This window comes from Hoplias malabaricus, chromosome X2 (assembly GCF_029633855.1).
Source record: "Hoplias malabaricus isolate fHopMal1 chromosome X2, fHopMal1.hap1, whole genome shotgun sequence".
Lineage (NCBI taxonomy): Eukaryota > Metazoa > Chordata > Actinopteri > Characiformes > Erythrinidae > Hoplias > Hoplias malabaricus.
In genome coordinates, this window is record NC_089819.1 from 23,686,261 (window position 1) to 23,706,921 (window position 20,661).

Sequence of the window (20,661 nt, forward strand, 5' to 3'; positions counted from 1 at the left end):
GGAATAATTATCTTGAGACAGATCTCCCTGAATAAAACCAGGATGTTCATACGTTCATACTGCATTTACTATGCTGAAATATTAATTACTGTGACATATTTTAACCAGATTTCTCAGACTAGAGGGGCACCGACCTGTCCGGAAGAGGCCAGCAGGTTGATGGTTGTCAGAAGCATCCAGCCTCGACTCGCCTCCTCGCTCTGATTCACCTCCAAAAACTGCACAATGGCTCTGCTGGCTGCCTCTGTAGAGAGAAACACACAACACACACCAGTTATCAGTGTGTGGAGCAGTTTGGTCATGTGTATCGAATTCATTTTCACACAGTGCTCTGTGTGTGACTGGACTCATCTGTGGGAGGATAGTGAGTCAATTAGAGACAATGACATGCAAAAGCCTTCACTCTTCCATCCGTCAATGACTCTAGCCGAGGAACATTATCCGGCCAAGTACCACGTAAAAATATCTGTCATTTATTTGTAGCTTGAAGAAAAAACACTTAAAAACAAAAGCCTGCTTATTACATGCTTGGTCCCCTACATTGCCATTGAAGAGGGTACAGTAAATAAAAATGACTTCAGTTATTGAAACATTAAATACAAAGGTGTTTAGGACCTTAAACAGATGGGAATCTTCACTAAACTGTCACCAGCTGCCTGAAGATCGAGGCCAGTCTTTGAGGAACTGGGCAGCATACGTTGTGTGGGTGATTTGATCACTACATCGACTTTCTTACGCCAAAATATGATCAGAAAACTTTGGAATATGGAAACACTTTAGAGATGAAAACATTGAGCCAATCGAGTGTGTGTGTGTGTGTGTGTCTGAGTCTCAGAAGTTCCTTTGAGGGTGCAAAGCAGAAACAGAGTGAAAAAGGTAATCCGGATTAGATCCAGTCAGATCACTGAGGCAAGAGCATGGCATTGAAAAATGTAAAGTGAAACGAAAAAAAGATATCAACCCATCAGCTAAACATTGGAGAGATTTCTAGTGTCTGTAATTAATTGTGTGGAAGAGTTTGTCCTAAAATGATCCTGATAGCTCTCACATGTTAATTAGATGCTTTAAAACGTGTGCCAGATTGTAGACATTAAGGGGGTGATAGAATACAGTGGAACCTCTACTAACGAACTTTCCAAGATACGAACCAGGTATTTGAATATTTTTTGCCTCCACCAACAAACCATGACTCTAGAAACGAACCCAAGCCTCCGTCGAGCCGGCGGCTGGAAATGGCCACTGACCCCAATCGGTGAGTCTCCCAGCGCCCAGACTTGAGTGAGCTTTTAAGATTAGCAAATTGTAGCTTTAGCAATTTAGCATTAGTGTAAATAGCAGACATCGAAATTCGTGCTAAGTTAAGCCGTATCTACGCTTCGTCTCCCCACATTCACCACCTACTCTCCGTTATTCCACCCACCCCCCACCTCCCGTCATACAGCCAGTGCCTGTGTTACTCCTCCAGCCAGTCGTTACGTCTTCAAGGTAGCAATGTGTAACCACTTACAACTTTATTATTTCTTTTTTATCACTGTTACCACTGTATTTATTAATTCTAAATTTCTCTAAATTTCTAATTTGAGAGTGTTGTAAACATATATCAGTGCAAAAAGGGTGACATTCGGGGCGGGGGCTGGAATGCATTAATTGCTTTTCCATTATTTTAAATGGGGAAAATTGACTCGAGAAATGAACTTTTCTACTTACGAACCGGGTCACGGAACGGATCAAGTTCGTAGGTAGAGGTTCCACTGTATTTCTGATTCTGTGGTCTATACACACTTGCAATGAATCTATTCTCCAAGCACCTGGGCGTCGCTCGTATCAAACGTTTGTCAATAATTCATAGACACATACACAATAGTGTACAGACATAGACATAATAGTGCATACATGTGCTCATATTGAACTTGTGTAATGTGACAACATTGGAAATTTAAAAAGTGTCTCAGTCTACAGTAAGAAATGACAATATGCAGCATAACAAAGAAGCATTAGATGTTACCTGTAGATTTATTGGATGCTCTCCTTCTGATTTCTGTCACCATCAGTCTGGACACTTGAGTGGTGAACTGCAGTAGATCTGAGAACTTCTCATTCATTGTGCTCGGGGGAGCGTTGCCAAAGACCTGTTAAAAAAAGACATTTGTATAGTCCTTATGAATATATTGCTACATATTACAGTCACAGCATCAGACCTGGCATTTGACAGAATAGCTGACATACCTGCTTCATTTATCAAAAATTGCTGTTTTTAATTTGGTTTATCATTTCATTTAAGCCTAAGGAATCATTTGTTACACAAACAGAAATGTAAACAATGTCACCGACAATGGGAGGTGACGGCCAAAATGTTGGGAGATATCCCCAAAAAATTGAGCAAACCTCAACTTGCAAATTTTAGGTATCATTTCACTGTAAAACTGATCGAAAAAAAATACAACAAAAACAATAAGATTCACAGCTACCACTAGCAGAAACGAAGTGCCAGCTTTCTGGACCAAGGGTTATCAACTCAGTCACAAAAGCGTTTGGCTACACACTGGCAAACAAAAAACTAAAAACGGACGACTATTCAATAAAGTAAAACAAATGCTTTCAGGACTGAAAGGTTGTGACTTAAAAGTAGTAAAAAAACACAGACAGTCAATTTAAATAAACAACATGCAATTTGTTGAAGTAAGGTTCAAAATAATTTACTTCTGTGTAATTATATACAGGAGGTCCTCGGGTTACGTCAGTCCCGAGTTACAATGTTTCGTGGTTACGACACATCTCCCATTTACTGTATAAAGCCTTGTTTCGACTTAAGTGGTTTTGCGTCGTAAACGTCGTAACGTGAACTTCGTGTTTGGTGTGCGTGGCGCGGCGGAAGAATACACGGTTACGCGGCTCGGGACCGAGGAGGATAGGTGTTAGGACAGGATAAGTGCTTACAGTATGTTATTTACGTACAGTGTGTACGTATGTTCCGACTTACACCAAAAATCGGTTTACGACGCGACGTAGGAACGGATCAACGTCGTAAGTCAAGGACCCCCTGTAAATGCCTTGAACTCTTAGGAAAACACCCACAGAAACACTCGTCCAGGGCTGTGATCAAGATTCTCATAACACAATTAACATTGGGACTGGTTAGAGATCTCATTTCACAATTTAGCCCTCTGAGATTTTCAGTCTGTCAAAAATCAATATAACATATAATGGTATATTGAGGAGCCCTAATACACACAGACACACACGCAGCCTAACTCAGTTGATCTGCTTGTCTATCCAAAACAAACATTATGCATGCTCCCGAAAAGTCTTTAAAAAATTCAATCAGCCATTAAATTGTCTTGTTTGTAAGCTCACAGTTGGGCCGCGTGTTAGTCACAGCAAGAGCACAGATGAGTCCTTCAGAGCTGCTTAGCGACAACTACCATGAATTTGCCTCTATTAAAGCCACAAAAAAAACACAACACACACACAAGAGGATTAAAGTGTTTATGTTTGTCACTTAAACTACCATTTGGAATTATTTTGTAGGTAGAGCACATGTAAAAATGAGAGAACGCCAATAATATCAGCTGAAATACAGCATTTTTAAAACACAGCTATTAAAACTGCTTCTGTGATTACTGATTACAAGTACTCTTCAAAACCTCATACTGCAAAAGAGGCTGGTTCTCTCTCATGCATTTATCACAAGTTATAAAAGACATTAACAGCCTTGCTGCCATACTCCACGCTCGCTGATTAATATCAGAGCATACTTGACCATGCTAAGAGACTCTTGATTTCGTAACGACTGATTAACTGATTTATAATGAACTAAGAATTTTCCGGCCCCCTCGTCTGAATCTCCCACAGCACTGGACCCGTGTTTATGAGTCCAAACAGAGGTAAAAAACACTATTTGGATGGGGAAAAAAACAAGGAGAAAACGAGAACAGAGAAGAAATAAAACAGAGTGAAAACAGTTAAAAACCAGAGCTTCTGCTCTTCACTGCTGTGCACTCAGGGTCGGGGTGAACAGTGAACGGCTCATTATCATTTAAAGGAACAGGCGCTGAAATGGGCTGTTCTGTTTAGACGCCTGTGGGGTTTGATCCTCGTGGGTTTTTTTGTTTCTTTAGACCCCAGAATTGTGATCACTTGTGAAAAGTGGTAGAATGTGTCTACTTTAAGCGATATTCTTCATTTAGTAATGCACAAGTTGTTGGCAGTTGTCACAGCCTACTGGCCTCTGTGATACAGCATGAGGTCATACACCTTCAAATAAATTCCAGATATTTCCGCTGTGTCAGAATGTTAACCAGTCTCACATGGTCCCTATAAAGGCTTTGTAAGCTCTGACCAATCCCAGTCACTTCTGTTGTCTGACTAATCACTTTAACTTCCTTGTTTTTGTCATTTGACATGAAAATACCCAATGTTCTGTTACGAGTTTCCACATATCACAAGTCAAACACCAAAAGGAGGTCAGATAATCTCAACACAGACTTCATTTGTCTATAACATCTCCGGTCAACCAAATCACAGCACCATTTTTCATGACTGTTATTACGAATGAACTTACACCAAGTGGAATTTTGAGTGCAGTGAAAGAGTTAATGTCCAATTTAATTATATACGGTTAATAAATACATTGGCGTGTCCTTAATCTAATGTTAAAATTAATTTGACTGATGCGTATTAGATAATATACTCATCGCTATTAAAATAATAATAATAAATTATATTTAATAAGTATTTTTTCTATATCCTCAAGACACTTACAATCACTAATACAGAGACACAAGCTGGCACAGTATTACAAGGGGGTACAGAAAACAGGAGCAGCCAACCACAATGTTAATGAGGCAGACAGCTGCACTGTGCATGTGTGGCACTGTATGTGGCACTGTAGTTAATGTTCACCAGCAGACTAAGTATTTATTTACACTCACTGACACAATGCTTGCTCCATTTGACAACCCTTATAATCACCACCACAAAGCACCCTCGTCCAAACTGACTCAGCAGCGTGAAAGTGGGAACAAAGGGCTTTGTGCTCACCCGGTTGAAGACAGGCAGCATCATGTACAGCTTCTCCTCCTGCTCTTTCTGCGTCATGTGGCGCGGTGGGTGGCAGAGCTCAGAGAAGAGTCGGCGCAGGTGCATGAGTCCAAGGGCGTTGTCCTGTGGACTGCACTCCTCCTGCCGAGGGCGCCCCATGATTCGCTTCACCATATTCATCTTCAGCGGCTTCTTCAGGCCGAAGCCAGCCCTGAGAGAGGAGGGGAAAACAGGCAGAGGTGAACGGAGGAAGAGGAAGAAGTAGTGGTGGACAATATGACAAACAGCACATCAACGCTTGAAAACTCATCCACAATAAGTATCACAGTGGCTGAGGATATATCATCTTGACCTCTGTTTTTAGTAGGATGTAGAAAATATACAAAGTATCGCATATCACCACACATTCATTCATTATCTGTAACCCTTATCCAGTTCAGGGTCACGGAGGGTCCAGAGCCTACCTGGAATCATTGGGCGCAAGGGAGGAATACACCCTGGAGGGAGTGACCTACGGACACTTTTGAGTCACCAATTCACCTACCAACGTGTGTTTTTGGACTGTGGGAGGAAACCCACACAGACACATGAAGAACACACCACACTCCTCACAGACAGTCACCCGGAGGAAACCCACGCAGACACAGGGAGAACACACCACACTCCTCACAGACAGTCACCCGGAGGAAACCCACGCAGACACAGGGAGAACACACCACACTCCTCACAGTCACCCAGAGGAAACCCACGCAGACACAGGGAGAACACACCACACTCCTCACAGACAGTCACCCAGAGGAAACCCACGCAGACACAGGGAGAACACACCACACTCCTCACAAACAGTCACCCGGAGGAAACCCACGCAGACACAGGGAGAACACACCACACCCCTCACAGACAGTCACCCGGAGGAAACCCACGCAGACACAGAGAGAACACACTACACTCCTCACAGACAGTCACCCAGAGGAAACCCACACAGACACAGGGAGAACACACCACACTCCTCACAGACAGTCACCCGAAGCGGGAACCAAACCCACAACCTCCAGGTCGCTGGAGCTGTGTGACTGTGACACTACCTGCTGCGCCACCTTGCCGCTCATGTTGTATTAATTTCTATTTCTATATTGTTCATCTGCATATTTTCCTCCTGTGTATTGACTGTCTGGGGACGTTATTGTGTGTTATGCACTTGTATCTGCACATTATCTACATCCTGTGGCTGTTTTGTGGTGAACCTGAAGAATGACCCTTTGTACCAATGTATACAAGTTATACTGAAGGATGCAAAAACCATTCAATCAGTTTAATCTACTGTGATGACGCTGTCATATGATCAGAATTAATTCAATCTTTTTAGGAGGAGCTCGGAGGACAAAAAAAACCTATCCGATGCTCTAGAAAATTGATTGTCGAATATGAAAGTCTGCTTTGTGATGAGCAGTGATATGCCAGCATCTAGTTACAGCCGGCCGGTCCACGATCAAATTCTGCCCGTTTATTTTTGCCCTGGTCAACCTTTGGCCAAGAACACTTCTTTGCAGACACAGAGACACAAAAACATCCAGAACTTAATCCAAGGCATCGTTTAGGGTCATCTGAAAGAGGCTGTAGCAAAGGTGGAGTAACACAGCAACTTTCCCTTAATAGGGAGTACTGTATGGTAAAATCAGCAAACCCAACATAGCTTGACTTTAGATATAGTTCTTTTACACCTTATAGTATTCATATTTATTTATGTCAAATTACAATTCAACCCAAAAGCACAATTTTCATTCATTCATTCATTCATTATCTGTAACCCTTATCAAGGGTTCAGGGTCGCAGTGGGTCCAGAGCCTACCTGGAATCATTGGGTATAAGGCAGGAATACACCCAGGAGAAAAAAAATAAACCCACGCAGAAACAGGGAGAACACACCACACTCCTCACAAACAGTCACCCGGAGGAAACCCACGCGGACACAGGGAGAACACACCACACTCCTCACAGACAGTCACCCAGAGGAAACCCACGCAGACACAGAGAGAACACACCACACTCCTCACAGACAGTCACCCGGTGGAAACCCACGCAGACACAGAGAGAACACACCACACTCCTCACAGACAGTCACCCGGTGGAAACCCACGCAGACACAGAGAGAACACACCACACTCCTCACAGACAGTCACCCGGAGGAAACCCACGCAGACACAGAGAGAACACACCACACTTCTCACAGACAGTCACCCGGAGGAAACCCACGCAGACACAGGGAGAACACACCACACTCCTCACAGACAGTCACCCGGAGCGGGAATCCAACCCACAACCTCCAGGCCCCTGGAGCTGTGGGACTGCGACAAGCACCATTTTGCTGAGGTAAAATAAAACAATATTCAAAGTCGAGCTAGAGTGGGTTCATGGAATGTTCCATATGGAGAAACTGACACCTGTGTATGTTCAAATCCAAAGCCCTATTCAGCTGGGATTAGTTTTACCTGTGGAGGATGGATTTAGTGATGTAATATGGCATAAATCAGATTAGTCACTCAAATACGTAGCTAACCTCAGGTGCTGAATGACACACCACACTCAAGTCCACAAGACGGCCTAAAGCATTACACATGTGCATATGTCAGAGGAGTGAAATTTTTGTGCAATAACAGCAAATATGCAGGTTATGAATGTGTATCCAACTCATTAACCTACTACAATTAAACAGTTTATAATTGTAGTTAAAGGAAGTCTGATAGATTATAAGTCACATAAGTTTATTGCCATCATCTGTTATGAACAACTAGAAATTAGGTCGTTGAGGGCTGCATATTTTTGGTGGGATGTGTGTTCTTTAAACCCTAATGACAGTCTAAAAACACCAATAGCACTACTGTATATGATCCACTTCTATCTCTGTTATTTTCACCAAGTTTCCACTGCGAATCAATCATAAACGTTACCGACATCTTGTGGTACAATGACATTACCCCAGCTCCACACGTGTCACTAATCCTCTCCGAACAGGGCTCAAGGCACTTATTGTCTTCTAGAGAAAAGAACAATTACTGAATTGTAGAGTATTCAATCTGTAGCACACTTTCTTCAGACTCACAAAACATTGTACCAAATCCCAGAACACTTTCAAAAACCCAACACAGGGAGAACACACCACACTCCTCACAGACAGTCACCCGGAGGAAACCCACGCAGACACAGGGAGAACACACCACACTCCTCACAGACAGTCACCCGGAGGAAACGCACGCAGACACGGAAAACACACCACCTCACAGAGACCCAAACCAGGGAAAGTTTATAGAAGAAAGACATTAAAGTGACTAGAAAGAAAACGTTTGCTAGAAAACAATTTTCCATGCTCCTAGTACAATTTAGAATCATTGAAATATTTATAAAATGTGGTCTACAAAACGTCTCCCTGGTGACTCTCTCTCTCGCTCTCTGCCAACCTTGTGACATGGCCACCTTCACTTATCACTGGAGTTGTTCAAGATTCTGTTTCTAAAAATCACAAAATCATTGACTATCCTTCACCAATCCAAGCATTAGATTTATAACTAATAACTGAACTGGAGCAAACTCCAAAGTGTGCACTAGTTTTCGGACTCATCTACCCAATGATCGTCCGTCTCGATACCACTGAATCTAAATCACCTGATTTCTAATGCATAATAAATTCCAGAATGTTTCTGCTGGATAAATCACATACACTGTAAAGAACAAAGTCCCTACATCTCTAAATTTTTAATTTTTCTCATTAAATATAAAGCTAACTGATATGAATTTGGCTGGGGCTGAGAGCTATAATGAGGGATATTATTGTCAGGTCTGATTTCTCAAGCCCATTCTCAAAAGGGTTAGAGAACCTGACACTCAGCTCAGAATGTGTTCTTCCCTAAAGGAAGTCCTCCTCAGAGCACATGCTTCTTCTTCATATCAGCAGAAAACAAACAGTCAGCTGGGCCTGTACGCCCTGGTGGTTTTCTTCACATAATAGTGATTTCCATTGGTATAGTAACATGTCCTTTTACTCGTCTACATGCTGGTAGAAGAAGAAATGTCTTTATTTATTTATTCCCTCAGGGAAATTCTTCTCTGCATTTTACCCATCCATGGTAGTGAAAACACACACACGCACACAACTGGAGCAGTGGGCTGCCATCCACCTCGGCGGCTGGGGAGCAGTTTGGGTGTAAGGTGCCTTTCTCAAGGGTACCTCAGCCATAGATTTATTTCTTTCCCCAGGAACTGAAGCAGCGACCCTCCGGCCTTAAGCTCACTTCTCGAACCTTAAGGCCTCGGCTGCCCCCTTAAACTTCAAAAGCCAAAAGCTATGCAAAAATTAAGTCTATTAAAGATTAATCCATGATGTATCACACATGGCAGTACCACACCCAGTAATGCTATCACTCCACTACTCTTTTCTCAAGTTTTGAGCTGTAATCACTGTAAGAATGTTAAAATTATTCTAATAGATGACTTCATAATTTAAGGGATTATGGGTATTGAATGTGTCCATAATTACTTAACAGCATGTGTACAAAATGTGCTGGAAAAAGTATGCTGTTAAACAACTGATGGCCAGATCCCTTCCCATGGGCCTCCTGAACTGGTTTCCCTGTGACTTCAGCGCTTGAGGTTTCCTTGAGACTTGGGAAAAGTGTGAACTGTTCGCCACACGGACATGACATGAATGAGTAATGAGACTGGCAAAAAAACAACAAGAGATCTAAGGCATTCACTACCGCAAAACATCCACTGAAGACTGATGCACGTATAACGAAGGGAGTCTTTTTTCCTGCTGTCGTAAACTTCTGGAGCCGACCTTGTTGAAAAGACCTTCCTGCCAGACTGGGCCTTTGCGGAAGTGAGGGAATGAAGATATACCCACACCATGACTTGACTTTGTCAGACTTCCACAATCTGCTTTAAAAGTGACATTTTACATTTTTATTGTAAGCCAATAAAATGATAAACAGTAGTCTTAAACAACAATGTCAAGGAGAGGACACAACCCTGAAAATATGACTGAGGACAAAGAGCACAGCAAAAAAACATGAACACATCTATAACACGTTCCTTCACTGTGAGCTGCATCAAGGTCTTATTTATACAAAACAAAAAATGACACGAGTGCCTGAAAAAAACATGGCCAGTAATATTACAACAACATGCAACTGAAAGTTTCTGTCCACTTCAGAATGTAAAAATATGTTCATCTTAGGGCCTGGAGGTTGTGGGTTGGATTCCCGCTCCGGGTGACTGTCTGTGAGGAGTGTGGTGTGTTCTCCCTGTGTCTGCGTGGGTTTCCTCCGGGTGACTGTCTGTGAGGAGTGTGGTGTGTTCTCCCTGTGTCTGCGTGGGTTTCCTCCGGGTGACTGTGTGTGAGGAGTGTGGTGTGTTCTCCCTGTGTCTGCGTGGGTTTCCTCCGGGTGACTGTGTGTGAGGAGTGTGGTGTGTTCTCCCTGTGTCTGCGTGGGTTTCCTCCGGGTGACTGTGTGTGAGGAGTGTGGTGTGTTCTCCCTGTGTCTGCGTGGGTTTCCTCCGGGTGACTGTCTGTGAGGAGTGTGGTGTGTTCTCCCTGTGTCTGCGTGGGTTTCCTCCTGGTGACTGTCTGTGAGGAGTTTGGTGTGTTCTCCCTGTGTCTGCGTGGGTTTCCTCCGGGTAACTGTCTGTGAGGAGTGTGGTGTGTTCTCCCTGTGTCTGCGTGGGTTTCCTCCGGGTGACTGTCTGTGAGGAGTGTGGTGTGTTCTCCCAGTGTCTGCGTAGGTTTCCTCCGGGTGAATGTCTGTGAGGAGTGTGGTGTGTTCTCCCTACGTCTGCGTGGGTTTCCTACGGGTGACTGTATGTGAGGAGTGTGGTGTGTTCTCCCTGTGTCTGCGTGGGTTTCCTCCGGGTGACTGTCTGTGAAGAGTGTGGTGTGTTCTCCCTGTGTCTTGCTTGGGTTTCCTCCGGGTGTTCCGGTTTCCTCCCACAGTCCAAAAACACACGTTGCAGGTGGATTGGCGATTCAAAAGTGTCCGTAGTGTGTGAGTGAGTGTGTGTGTGTGTGTGTGTGTGTCTGTGTTGCCCTGTGAAGGACTGGCGCCCCCTCCAGGGTGTATTCCCGCCTTGCGCCCAATGATTCCAGGTAGGCTCTGGACCCACCGCGACCCTGAACTGGATAAGGGTTACAGACAATGAATGAATGAATGTTCATCTTAAAGATCTGCCACAGAATAAGCATTTACCCCAGTTACTTTTTATACACGAAATCATCACTGGATTGGGAACACCTACTTTGAATCTACAGACATTTTATCAGCTCCACTGACCATACTCCTACGATTACAGCCTGTAGTCCACTTGTTGCCCTGCACACATTCTTATCCTCATTACACCCTGCTCTTCAAAAGTCAGGACACCACCACCCCCCCCCTCCCCACACACACACACACACACACACACACACAGTGTCTAACAGAATGGACAGTGGACAGTGTTTATACAATCGAGCAGCACTGCTGTGTCTGCTCCACTCATACCAGTGCAACACAGGCTAAGACCTCTGCCATACGTCAGTGCCATGTCAGAGCTGAAAATGATCCACCAAATCATTCCTGCTCTGTGGTGGTTCTGAGCATTGAAGAGAAAGGGCTGAGTGCAATATTAGAACTACAAAGTGGTCTGGGACGGTCAGTGGAGCTAATAAAATTGACAATAAGGGACATGGTAGGTGTTTCTAATCCAGTGATTGTTCCATGTTTATATAGCATAACTGGGATAAATGCTTATTCTGTAGCATATCTTGAAGATTAACATTCATTTTTGCATATGCTGACGTGGACAGAAACTGTCGTTTCGGTGGAATACAAGAGTCAGTTGCATGTTGTTGTAATATTGTGTATTCCATTCAATCCTATGATTTAAAAAAATCTAATGTGGCTTTGAATCTCTTTATCATGCTACACTAGGATACTTTATACCCCTAGACGCAAAGAGGCGACAGGTGTCTGTGTTTCTGAGTGTTGTAAGACTGTCTCCAGCTCAGAGAGAGTAGTTAGGTATGAGATAAATATATATCTTTACCATCTGTTTAAAATAGTTAGTGCTACGCTCTGAAACCATGAATCCAGAAAATGCGTCCCTAACATGGAGTTCACAACATAAAAAAAAACTGCAACTCATGGATTGTAATGCAGTTTCATATTATTTAACTGCTGCTACTCAGAACAAATCATGTCAAATCACAGAATGATTGACAAGTACATCACCGTGGCTGTGTAAACAATGTGGTGTCAGTAGCAGACGAAAACACCCCTGTGGCTAAAGACCGGCTGGATTTAGATGCCCTAAAACTGTAGTCTATGACATGTAGAACACACACACTGTACACTGTGATATTATACCAAAGACCTGAAGAACAAGTTCAGCTGCTAGCAAAAGAAACCATTTGGCCGTGGGAAGAGGGAGAGCTTGCATACTGTTTCTGGGGATGAGAACGCTAGTAGTAAGTTTGCGGGGCTGCAGGGCGTTTAGAGAATCTCACTCTTTCTGTCGTGATTTTAATTCAGTCCATGAGCATGACTTTTATCACTGAGGTCACGTTAAATATGTCTAATTCTGACTTTGGCAGATATGACATCACTGAAGCCAAACTTAGTCCCATGTAACTACAATCCAACAGAAGAGAAGTGCAGGAAATATCATTTTAAAAACCTTTCAAAAGACAAAACCCTGTTTCATTCCCTCTGCACCACTTCAGGGCACATTTATAATGAAACAAGCAAGAAAATGCCTGGACCATGGCTTTAAGCAAGCTGTTCTTTGGTAGAAAGAATCAAGAAGAAGTAGAAAGCCAATAGATTGTATGCTATTTCCTGGCCGACTCATTATTACGCTGAAAGCCTAAGAGAAACATTTCAGAACTTCTTGTTTAGTCTGGGCCAAACTTGAAGCTACGCTTCTGTGCAAAGATTAACAAGGTGGAGAAAACAGTTACTTATTGATATTGTGCCGTGTCCACCAAGCTTCTCCGGCCACATCAGCTGATCCCTGTACACAAATATCACTTTCCTCCTCTGTGCGAGTGAGACAAGCGAGCTACTCTGTTCCAAACAATGAGGTCATCAATCAAACCTAAACCACAGCAAGAGCAACACAACTCTCTTTTGGGAGGAACAATAAAGCACTTACGACACTGGGTTTTTACATCATCTGGAAAGGCAGCTAGCATACATGGCTAAAGTAGGGCACACATCTGACATACATTGGCTGCGCCTGGTGGACCAGAGCTGTAAAAGAAAAAGTGCTGCAAGCCATGCCCTCAGTTCGAACATCTGGAGGCTGAAAGTGATTTCCAAACCATAGCAGTCGGAGACACTGCGAGAGTAAGCAACACTTAACGGCTGAAGACATGACATCAGCAAAACCAACAATGGCTAGATCCAGCTGCCTTAAAATACCCTTCTCTTATCCAGGCTCTTAAGGCTTGGGGTTTTGTTCCAACTGTTATTACGTGTCAGCCAAGATAACTGGAAAGCTTTTAGATCTCCTACAGACTGCTGTTCCAAAGAAACAAATACATACTGACCCAAACTTTAGCCCATTTCTGCTAAATATCAAACAGAAATATTCTTCAACTGAAGTGACATAGCTCTGTGCTGAAGTCATAAATGGTAATTTCACAGATGTTACTAAATTTGTATACAATTAACAGTTTAAGAAGTAAACAAATGTACTCAGGGTGGTTTGAAATAAAAAAAAAACCTGACTAAGCCAGAACCGTTCACAGTGATATTGATAGGAACCAGAGCTTGGTCACAGGTACGTCACTTCCGGCTGACTACTCGCGTGCTTGATTTGAAATTGTTTGCTGTTTGTCGCTGTTTTAGTCCTCTAGACGTTTATTTACAATCTCTATTGCATATTCTTTGGCATTGCTTATCCTAGTGTGCTGTCTTCATCATTCCTAACCCACCGTGCTTCTTAACTTCATTTTTTTCGTACATATTATTTCTCATTGTTTATTTTTCTCTCTTCATGGCGCCTGCCGAGGAACGAGCCCTTTCTGAGCTCGGCGCGGAGCTCGAGCAGCTCGGTCGCCGGATTCAGCGTCTCTTGGAGAAGCAGACGGAGCTCCAGCGGGAGAAGACGAGACTCGAGGCAGCCCGCGACGCCTCCTACGTGGCCGTCGCCTCTCCGGCTCCTCTGCCGCGGCGGTTTGCGGGGGTACCCATCTACACGCCTGCACCGGGATGGGAGCGCCAGCGTGGGCGTGGGAAGCCGAGGCCGTCCCCCCCTCCACCGCAGCCAGTCTTCACTTCTGCCAACCGGTTTGAGGTGCTCAGCTCCTGGCCTTCACCTGCTCCAGCGCCGAAGACTAAACAGGACGGTGTTCTTATTATGGGTGATTCAATAGTTAGACATTTAAAAGTGCCGGGGATAAAGAGTAATGCAACCGTGTCTTGTCTCCCAGGCGCACGTGTCCTGGACGTTGCCAGGCGTCTTCCGTCGGCGCTTCGGCAGCGCGAGGACTTCGGCACCGTCGTTCTCCACGTGGGAACGAACGACATCTCCGCCCGCCGCAGCGAGGTCCTGAAGGAGCATCTGGATACCGCTCGGAAGAAGACGGATGCTAGGATCATCGTCTCTGGCCCCCTGCCCACCTACCGTCGAGGATGCGAGGCATTTAGCAGGCTCTTCGGGCTCCACTCCTGGCTCCTGGATTGGTGCGGCACTGTCGGCGTGGACTACGTCGACAACTGGGAGTGCTTTCGTGAGCGTCCGGCCCTGTATCGTTGGGATGGGCTTCATCCGAGCCGTCTAGGATCCGCAGTTCTCTCTGAGAACATTGAGGTGGTTCTGCGCCGGAACTGACTGGTCATTCCCAGTCACATCAGTCAGGTAGGTGGAATGGATAGCGAGCAGGTAAGTAATATTAAAATTCCTAATGTTCCTCCTGACCATCTCTCTACTGCTAGTATGATGAGTAGCATGTCCATGTCACCCACTCTGATTAACGCTAATAAATTTTTCAGCATTGAGACTGTGTCGGTTCCCCGCAAAGCTTGTTATCACAAACGCCCAAAAATCAGTTTTAACAACCTAATTAGAATTAACACCAAGGCACTGCAGCGAACGCAATATTTCAGCACTTCCAGCATTAAATTAGGGCTTTTAAATATACGATCTCTAACATCCAAAGCACTCACTGTCTGTGATATTATTACTGATAACAAACTCTATGCATTATGTCTCTGCGAAACATGGGCTAAAGCCAATGAATACATTGCCCTAAATGAGTCCACTCCCCCTGGCTTCAGCTATTACAGTTGCCCACGAACATCTGGTCGTGGTGGTGGTGTAGCCACAATTTATGACCCTACCATTGACACAACACAAAAATCTAGTTATGATACTAAATCTTTTGAAGTACTTACTCTTAAAGTCACTGCATCAAAAAGGCAGCACTCGTTTATGCTCATCACATTCTATCGTCCTCCTGGCCCTTATACAGAATTTCTTTGTGAATTTGCTGATTTCCTCTCAAGTGTAGTTATCGTATCAGAAAAGGCCTTAATTGTTGGTGATTTCAATATTCACTTTGAGAAGGACCATGATCCACTTAAAATTGCATTTGAATCAATTTTGGATGCGCTAGGGTTCACTTAGAATGTTACTGGGCCCACTCATCAATGCAAACACACATTGGACCTAGTGTTAACACGGGGCATTGAGATAAAGAATCTATCCAATCTCTCGCTACATGAGACCATCTCTGATCACCATCTAATCACATATGAAATTGCGTTAAACTTTGATATTTGTCCACAACCACGCTATATTAGAAAGCGCACTATAACATCCTCAACAGTTAGTGATTTTATCAACAACCTTCCAGACCTTACCACCATTTCTTTTCCAACTCACCCAAATGACCTGGAGCTCATTACAAACAACCTACACCACTTATTGTGTACAAACCTAGATAGTGTTGCACCAGTCAAGACCAAACAATTTAGAGAGAAAAGGCTTGCTCCATGGTACAGTGACAGCACGCGTGCATTAAAACTGGCTGCTCGTAACCATGAACGTAAATGGAGACACACAAAACTAGAATGTTTCCGAATTGCATGGCAGCACAGCCTCACCGACTACAAACATGCCTTATCTAAAGCCAAATCACAGTACATCTCTTCCCTTATAGAAAACAACAAAGACAACCCTAGATTCCTTTTTAGCACTGTATCAAATCTAATTGGAAACAAAAAGGAAATCAACCCCATTGTTCCCTCTGATTTCTGTAGCAATGACTTTATGAGGTTTTTTAATGATAAAATTGCTTGCATTCGCCTCAAAATCCAAAATCAGTCCAAAGTCACATCGGCTCTCGTAGATGAACCCCCTGCCAGCTCTGAGGTGCACTTAGACTACTTGAATTCTGTCGATGAAAATGACTTGCTTAGTTTAATTAGCTCATCTAAATCAACTACATGCTTACTGGATCCTGTACCAACACAATTATTTAAACAAATTTTACCTAAAGTCATTAGACCATTGCTCACAATAATAAACTCATCCCTCAACATTGGATATGTACCAAAACCTCTGAAACTAGCGGTAATCAAACCAATTATTAAAAAACCCAATCTTGACCCTCTTGTACTCGCAAACTACAGGCCAATATCAAACCTCCCTTTTATTGCTAAGATTCTAGAAAAAGTCGTGTCACAGCAGTTGTGCTCTTACCTACAAAACAATGACATTCATGACATTTTTCAATCTGGATTTAGACCAAATCACAGCACAGAAACGGCTCTAACAAGAGTAACTAATGACTTACTCCTTTCACATGATAAGGGCTATATCTCTATTCTGGTGCTGCTTGACCTTAGTGCAGCATTTGATACCATAGATCATGTGATGCTTCTTGATAGGCTGGAAAATCTGGTAGGAATAAAAGGATCTGCCCTCTCTTGGTTCAGATCTTATTTATCCGATCGTTACCAATTTGTTTATCTGAATAATAAATCCTCTAATCATACTTTAGTTAAATATGGTGTCCCACAAGGATCAGTGCTTGGCCCTGTATTGTTCACACTCTACATGCTGCCACTGGGTAGACTAATCCGTAAGCATGGGATTCAATTCCACTGTTATGCTGATGACACACAACTGTATATATCAGCCAAACCCAATGATGTTGCTTGTCTACGTAAAATAACAGAATGTCTAACTGAAATTAAAGACTGGATGATGCAAAACTTTCTCATGTTAAATTCTGATAAAACTGAGGTCTTGTTACTAGGTACAGATACTCAGATACATTCACTCAGAAATGCTGCTATTAATCTTGATAATTCAACAGTAAAACACAATGCCATCATTAAAAACTTAGGTGTAGCCTTTGATTCGACTCTCACATTTGATACCCACATATCCAATACAGTCAAAACCGCCTTCTTCCACCTACGCAATATTGCCAAAATTCGGCATATTTTATCATTAAAAGATGCAGAGAAACTAGTGCATGCTTTTATAACTTCACGTCTAGACTACTGCAATGCGCTCCTGGCAGGGAGCTCGTGCAAAGCGTTACACAAGCTTCAGTTAGTTCAAAATGCAGCAGCCAGGGTGCTCACTAGAGCTAGAAAATTTGAACATATCACCCCAGTTCTCTCGTCCCTACACTGGCTACCTGTAAAATTTCGCATTGACTATAAAATACTCCTCTTAGCTTATAAATCTCTAAACAGTTTAGGCCCGCAGTATCTTACTGAACTTCTCATACCTTATCGCCCGTCACGTACACTTCGTTCACAGGATGCCCATCTACTCTTTGTTCCTCGCATTAAGAAAAACACAGCAGGAGGAAGAGCCTTTTCTCACAAAGCTCCTCAACTCTGGAATAGCCTTCCGGTTACTGTTCGGGGCTCAGACACACTCTCAATCTTTAAATCTAGATTAAAAACCTACCTTTTCAAACAAGCTTTTGGTTAATCACTCACCTTCAGGTTACTCCTTCTATATTGGTGTTCGGGCTGGTTTTCATATTATCACTGTTCTGTATTAATCCTGTCATATCACCATAGCTACAGCATTCTTAGTTAGCTTTGTAGTACCTGCCAACAACGCTGTCTGTCGCTGGGTTCTCTTGCCTGACCAGTGGAAGCTTTTTTCGCAGGACAAATTTCCCCGTTCTTTACCATGACCCTACTAACCTTTTGTATTTTTATTTGTTCCCTTTGTCTGGCTTTCTTTCTCCTGTCTCTCTCTCATGCTTTGAGATGTCCTGCTGCTCTCCAGGTTTTGCCCTGATCCAGCCCGTGTCCTGTACAAGATCCTGGCCTTGCTAAGACTCATACATCACTAATATCATCATCCTCACCATTTTCATTTCTACTTCTCCATCATCACTAATATACTACATTTATATTACTATAACCCCTTCACTTTTACTTCTGTTCTCTATTGTGTCTCCGGTGTCGACCCGAGGAGGATGGGTTCCCCGTATGAGTCTTGGTTCCTTCCAAGGTTTCTTCCTCGTGTGCTGAGGGAGTTTTTCCTTGCCACTGTTGCCCCTGGCTTGCTCATAGGAGGCTTGGACCCGGATCTCTGTAAAGCTGCTTTGTGACGACTTTTTGTTGTGAAAAGCGCTATATAAATAAAATTTGATTGATTGATTGAGAGCTATGAAAAGTTTAAAAAGGACATCTTCTAGTTTGTTCTACTGTGTTTAACCCTGTCTTTGTGCTCTCATATAAGTGTGGGTCCAGGGGTGTGATTGGAGAGACTCACACAAGGAGGCATTCAATCCTTTTTTCTGATTTAAGGCCGATATTTGTTGCTGTGTGTCCTCAAACCTATGCTGTAGCCTGTGCGTTTACAATCGTTTATACTTGTGCACTGGTGTCTGCGTCACTCTGCAGTTACACATTAGGGACAAATCACCAATAAGTTCCTCAACGTTATGAAGTAAAAAAAAATATATAGTGGTGTTTTAGTATTAGTTTTATAATCTGTGAAGTGCACTATTTAAGGACTAGGGTGCTATTTGCAACAGAGCGTTTATATGCAGTGCCTGGAAAGAAACAAATACAACGCTGACACCGTTTTCCGCATGGGTCCCTGTTCCCCCGTTCTGTGACGTCCAAACTAATGTCTGAGGAATTCTATCAATATGAATTTCCTGCTGTCTGCAGTCTCTGTAGTTTGGAAAAGAAAAGAAGAGTTCACATTTCTGATGTTCCTCAGTTCAACCTGATCCTTGTTCATCTAATGGCGGACCAATCACGGTCGTTGCAGCCTGAGTCTTATCTGAGGAGTCAGGCTACAGCGTAGGGTTCATGGCTACATGGGATCAATGCTTTTCTTATTGTGTAGGTTCAATGCAGAAGCATACAATGCCCTGACTGAGTGGTCTGTTTTCACAGTGTTTAAGTTGGTGGGCTCCTGATCTACACATTAATGTATACAAGTACTGAACAACTGACATTTTCCATTGCAAATATTCCTATGGAACCCTATGTTAAAGATTTTTACTTTTCTTAAAGTAATGAACAAAGTACACAATACACACAATGACCTTATTGATAGACCGTCTGAAAAACAAGAAAAGAATATCTGTCTGTAACAGAAAAGGATGACGCATTTTCTCAAAAGCATTCTTCACCAGAGAACTCATAAGACAACCACTTCATTTCCAACGCAGCGGTGTGGTTGTGATTAAAAAGAGAGGCCATAAAGAGAGGAACTCGTTTATGATTTCTCAATGCTGAGGTTTCAATTGGTCACATTCAGTGTGAGCCCTTGGAAAAGCGCGAGGCTGCTGAATGTTAACTCCAGTAAATTGTAGCTAAGCTTTTCACCCTTCAGTCTTCCTTGGTATTCTCTTAGAGCACTGCCAGCTCCAATGACTGTCTGAGAACGCAGAGTGGGCTGTAAGTGCTTTATGAAGGAGGGGGGGGAAAAAAAGAGAAAGGAAAGGAACGTCCTCCTTTGAGACGCAGAAAGGCCTCATGAGTCCTGTGTGATGTAATCGTAGAAACATCACCTCTCTGTAATGGTAATGTTTGACAGCTCTAGAGAACGAAGGCTCATCGTTCCCAAAATGGCTGGAGGCCAAATGCTACCCAAAGAGAGTCAAAGAGGAGGAAGCGTGTGAACGCCTATAACTTAAACTGAGGATCTGGTTACCTGAAATAGCATCACTGCTAATATTCAAGCAAAATGGTTCCAAAATATAGGTGGGCTATATAGCATAAATACATCACGGCATTTCCATGATCCAGAAATCAGAACATGATTTGGGATTTCTGATGATTTTTAATGAGTTCAAACTGATGTAAAAGAGGCAGCAGTGCCACATTTAGAAAATACTGAATGCTGAATTACTTTTATTCAACATTTCACACCCTCCATTTCATTCAATCCAAATAAACACAGCTTTTAATGCTTTTGTTCAAAGGTAAAAGTACACACAACCTCCGCAAAATGCTTAGCATTTAATGTACAAAATATGACGATGAAGATAAATATTGCCTTATTGCCCACAGAAAAACCCACGCACACATATAAATAATATCCCAATGTTCATAACACATAAGGTCTGAAGGATTACAACATGGCAGCTAT

General features: G+C 43.0%; 1 protein-coding gene across 8 annotated transcripts in view; it reads right to left on the reverse strand.

The window, feature by feature from the left end:
• The window catches only part of LOC136676233 (WD repeat and FYVE domain-containing protein 3), a 100,256-nt gene that overhangs the window by 73,271 nt on the left and 6,324 nt on the right, over window positions 1-20,661 (reverse strand). For all 8 annotated transcript variants that reach the window (XR_010796266.1, XM_066653084.1, XM_066653085.1 and 5 more), the window contains exons 2-4: window positions 5,041-5,251; window positions 2,006-2,129; window positions 135-244 (exon numbers count right to left, since the gene is read on the reverse strand). Coding sequence is in view for 7 of the 8 variants with exons in the window: in XM_066653085.1 (XP_066509182.1) it covers window positions 135-244; window positions 2,006-2,129; window positions 5,041-5,251 (445 nt within the window). In the remaining variant the exon portion in view is untranslated. The remainder of the gene's footprint in view (window positions 1-134; window positions 245-2,005; window positions 2,130-5,040; window positions 5,252-20,661) is intronic.